Raw genomic sequence first — 5,464 nt, 5'->3', positions numbered from 1 at the left:
CTTGTGGACTATGTTGACGTGTGGACTTGTGGACTATGTTGACGTGTGGGCTTGTGGACTATGTTGACGTGTGGACTTGTGGACTATGTTGACGTGTGGACTTGTGGATTATGTTGACGTGTGGACTTGTGGACTATGTTGACGTGTGGGCTTGTGGACTATGTTGACGTGTGGACTTGTGGACTATGTTGACGTGTGGACTTGTGGATTATGTTGACGTGTGGACTTGTGGACTATGTTGACGTGTGGGCTTGTGGACTATGTTGATGTGTGAACTATGTTGACGTGTAGACATGTGGCCTTGTGGACTATGTTGACGTGTAGACTTGTGGACTATGTTGACGTGTGGACTTGTGGACTACGTTGACGTGTGGACTTGTGGACTATGTTGACGTGTAGACTTGTGGACTATGTTGACGTGTAGACATGTGGACTTGTGGACTATATTGACGTGTAGACTTGTGGACTATGTTGACGTGTAGACATGTGGACTTGTGGACTATGTTGACGTGTGTACTTGTGGACTATGTTGAAAAGTTTCTGAATCACTCGTCTTCTTTTACAGTAGATTTTTTATGTCTGAAATTCTAAATTCATCAAATTTAAAATAATCAGGGATGCTTAAAAATAATAATTTATCTTTGTCCCGCTCGTGGTTATATGATTACTTGCCAGTTTAAAAATAAAGACAGGAAAACCCCAAAATTTAAACTCTTCTAATTTCTCTAATGTCTTTCTCACAAGGCCCGGGAGATCAGCACGTGTATTTGCACAGGGCGGCAGTTGTTTTTTTTTGGGGGGGAGGAGAGCGTAATTGTGATTTCCTACAACGGCAGAAGACTGGGAATGGGTGGCACAGTTAGCATTTGCACAAGGCTACAAAACACCTCGCGCCACCTGTGCTTTCTGACTGACAACGTCTTTCTAGCATATTTATTGCACAAGATATGACACTTTTATTATCTTTAAAAAATATAAATCATGCTCATCTTGTCCCGGCCTACTTTAATAACAAACGTTCCGATACACAATTTAGCCGTGAATCTGAGAATGGCGTATCTCTGCCTTTCTTAGACGTGTTGATTACTAACTCAGACAAAAGTTTTGTTGTAAGCTCTCTTCTAAATTTTACGAAGTTTTCTACCTACTTATTTCAAATGTAACAGAGTATCAAGGTCTGTTTGATGTTTCATTCGTAAACTAACAAATATAAAACGTATCTAATTGAACATTCTATATACATCTTATTCAGATTAGTAACTCATTTGCTCAAAAACATGTCGCAAGAATCATTAACGAACATAACAATTATGTAAAAAAGCTACAAACTTTCTTTATCTTGCTGACCTCTCATCAAAACTGAGTAAAAATCTACAAACTGAACAAGATATAGCCACACAAACAGCCACAACTGAACAAGAGATAGCCACACAAACATTAACAACTGAACAATATCTCCAACAAATACAGCCACAACTAAACAATATCTCCACATATACAGCCACAACTGAACAAAAGATAGCCACACAGACAGCCACAACTGAACAAGATCTCCACACAAAAAGTCACAACTGAACAAGATATAGCCACACAAACATCCACAACTGAACAAGATATAGCCACACAAACAGCCACAACTGAACAAGAGATAGCCACACAAACATTAACAACTGAACAATATCTCCACACAAACAGCCACAACTGAACAAGATATAGCCACACAAACATCCACAACTGAACAAGATCTCCACACAAACAGCCACAACTGAACAAGATCTCCACATATACAGCCACAACTGAACAAGAGATAGCCACACAAACATCCACAACTGAACAAAATCTACACACAAACATCCACAACTGAACAAGATATAGCCACACAAACAGCCACAACTGAACAAGATCTCCACATATACAGCCACAACTGAACAAGATCTCCACACAAACAGCCACAACTGAACAAGATCTCCACACAAACAGCCACAACTGAACAAAAGATAGCCACACAAACAGCCACAACAGAACAAGAGATAGCCACACAAACAGCCACAACTGAACAATATCTCCAAATATACAGCCACAACTGAACACGAGATTACCACACAAACAGCCACAACTGAACACGAGATTACCACACAAACAGCCACAACTGAACAAGAGATTACCACACAAACAGCCACAACTGAACAAGATCTCCACACAAACAGCCACAACTGAACAATTTCTCCACATAATACAGCCACAATTGAACAAGAGATAGCCACACAAACAGCCACAACTGAACAAGATCTCCACACAAACAGCCACAAATGAACAAGATCTCCACACAAACAGCCACAACTGAACAAGATCTCCAAATATACAGCCACAACTGAACAATATCTCCACATATACAGCCACAATTGAACAAGAGATTACCACACAAACAGCCACAACTGAACAAGATCTCCACACAAACAGCCACAACTGAACAATATCTCCACATATACAGCCACAATTGAACAAGAGATAGCCACACAAACAGCCACAACTGAACAAAATCTCCACATAAATGTTTTTATCTCTGAACTAAAACATTTTCTGAATGAAACGAACAATGTGAAAGAATGTCTCATCTAACTGTAACGGACTTTACCTGAAGCTGGTCTTCTGTGATGACATTCGAAACAATAAGTTCACATTGTTTTTTCTATTTCTATGTTAAATTATTAAATTCTTATCCATGTAGTTTCAGGTAAATAAATAAGAACCTTGGATGTCATCAATTCGAACGTGTAATGAGTTCATCATATAAAAGCTAAAATTCTATATTTACAGGGGTTAACCATTTATATTTATATTTTACGCTAGAAAAGTTGTTATAATTTTTCTGTTACGTGCTGGATCTTTATATTTTTTCCCACGTGATTATACACTAAACTTACCTATAGTGTTCCACTCATTACCGCAGAATTCCCAGCCTAACTGACTAGTGAAAGAAGCAAACGTGAAGAAGAAGGTCCAAGCGATGATCATATTATAATATAAAGCAACTAGGAAGGTCAGCACCAGCATTGCGTAACCAAGACCTTTAATAAATATCGTTATTTGTACAAATACAGAATTTTCTAGAATAACAAAAAAATAGCCATCATGTATAGATTTAGAGTAGCTTTAAGAAAACGTAATTTGAAAATATGAATTCACTTTTTTTTTAAATATTGAAATAAAACAACAACCAAACATGTAAAACAAATTAATTTCATTTTCCTCTTTATAGCAGTAAAAATATTTAAATTAGGGGTGAGTGAGTCTATATTATAATGGTTTCGAATATATATATATAGGTAATAAATTGTTATGGTAATAAATGAGCGAATGTGTGTGTGTAGTATTTCCACAAACAGTGCTGGTCAACATTTGCTAAATCAAGGACGATATACTTTAGCTAAGCTGTTAGGCCAGCATTACTGTTACAACGTAGGCCCAATAAGGTGTTGTTTTAGGGACTGACTAAAATCCGCTTTTTTATTACTGTGCCGATACATAATAGGCTGATTTGGATTTTACATTAAAAAGTTATATTGCGCTCGATTCGTATACTATAAACAGGAACTAATACCAAAAAATTGATAAAGAACTACTATAAGTTATATCTTTTATGTTATAATTTAGATATTAAGTAGAGGGCGCATGATGTTAAGGTAGACGAGTTTAATAATGTAGGCCTAAAAGTTCTAAATATTTTGACATAAGATTTTCCAGTAAATTTGAGGAATCTATATACTACTAAAACTCTGAGATTGTTTGTTTGTGGGCTTGTCTGTAATTAAATACAGCAAAAACGGCGCACAATAGCGCCTTGTTTGTGATGAAATAAGAATAGAAACAGAATAAAACAAGTTTCGTTAAAATCGGGCCACGGGTTACCGAGTTAGCCCCGTTTTTCGGTCACTTTTATGAAAATTTCTAGATTACTTTAGGTACACTAGATGGCACCACATATCGGTTTATCTATCTCTCTATTCGTTTTCCACCTGATGAATCACTTTAAAATATCTTCTATACAACAATATATGCACAACAGAAATTAAATGATGAGATGAAAATGTGTTATAATGGCGCGTAGAAAGAACAACAATAAAATGGACCTACAATATTATTGATAATTTGCAAATAGTAACTATGGAGACGAGGTAATAAAATAAAAATCGAGTCGAGAACAACAACAAAACTTTATAAACCAAAGCATCTCGCAAGCATTGGCTATTATATTATTTCCCTTTCAATGTTCCCATCTTCATTAAAAGATGACAAAAACAAGATCTTGAAGAATCTATCTATATACTACTAAAACTCTGAGATTGTTTGTTTGTTTGCTTACTTTCTCAGTCAAAAAAATCATTCACGCTACCGTTCGCGCTCTTTACGAAACTTCATCGGGCCACGGGTTACCGAGTTAGCGCCGTTTTTCGGGTCACTTTTATGAAAATTTCTAGCATGAGAAATTTTACATCACACTACCTTTCGCACTAGTTACGAAACTTCTTTGTTCAAATCTATTTCCCTGTCAATGTTCCCATCTTCATTAAAAGGTGTAACATGACAAAAACAAGATCTTGAAGAATTTCTCAATAATGCGCCTTGGTTATGGTAGGTAAATCGAAGAAAAAATAAAGTGTAGGAGGTTTAAGAAGAAAGACCACAACATAATAAACTAATTCATCACAATACTTGAAACTCTAACTTCATTTTTTTGAAAAATGAAATGGTTTTTACTTTTACTCCCGATCAACAATCAAATATCTTTTCTTGAATTATGAATAACAAGAATAGATTGACATATTTAATCAAATTATTTCAAAATAAACCTTCAATTCGGTGCAAGATTGAAATTACCTTGAATTATTCATAACCTCTGAATAGTGGGTAACCCAACGGATCACGGGTTGTCTAGTCACATCTACTCCTGAAGACTTTAAGCCTATCAGCCTCCTTAGCTGTGTAGGAAAATTAATGGAAGAAATCATAGCCCAAAGACTCCTTTATTACCGTGAAACCAATAACTTCCTTACAAATAAACAAAACTCTTCTAGAAAAAAGCGAAAAACCCTTGATCATCTTACACGTCTCACTGAAGCAGTATACTGATCTTTTAATAATAACGACAAACCCTTGATCATCTTACACGTCTCACTGAAGCAGTATACTGATCTTTTAATAATAACGACAAACCCTTGATCATCTTACAAGTCTCACTGAAGCAGTATACAGATCTTTTAATAATAACGAAGCCACAATTACCGTTTTCCTAGACGTGCGTAAAACCTTTGACAGTGTTTGGCACAATGCCTTAAGATATCGATTAAACTCCATGAATATTAACTCAACAATAACAAGATGGATCTCACATTTTCTAACCATAAGTACAGCTACAGTAAAAATAAATAATACCATCTCAAAAACCTTTAATATCACAGCAGGA

At 35.9% G+C, this 5,464-nt stretch overlaps 1 protein-coding gene across 1 annotated transcript in view; it reads right to left on the bottom strand.

Annotated features, from left to right (window-relative positions):
- The window catches only part of LOC106472070 (sodium- and chloride-dependent glycine transporter 2-like), a gene marked incomplete at its 3' end in the record, with an annotated part of 36,817 nt that overhangs the window by 20,529 nt on the left and 10,824 nt on the right, over positions 1–5,464 (bottom strand). The window contains exon 4 of the mRNA XM_022400680.1: positions 2,925–3,068. Coding sequence (XP_022256388.1) covers positions 2,925–3,068 — 144 coding nt within the window. The remainder of the gene's footprint in view (positions 1–2,924; positions 3,069–5,464) is intronic.

Source organism: Limulus polyphemus, unplaced genomic scaffold (assembly GCF_000517525.1).
Source record: "Limulus polyphemus unplaced genomic scaffold, Limulus_polyphemus-2.1.2 Scaffold5064, whole genome shotgun sequence".
NCBI classification, from domain to species: Eukaryota; Metazoa; Arthropoda; class Merostomata; order Xiphosura; family Limulidae; genus Limulus; species Limulus polyphemus.
The sequence above is the reverse complement of the archived record's forward strand: the minus strand, read 5'-3'. Positions and strand labels throughout refer to the sequence as shown.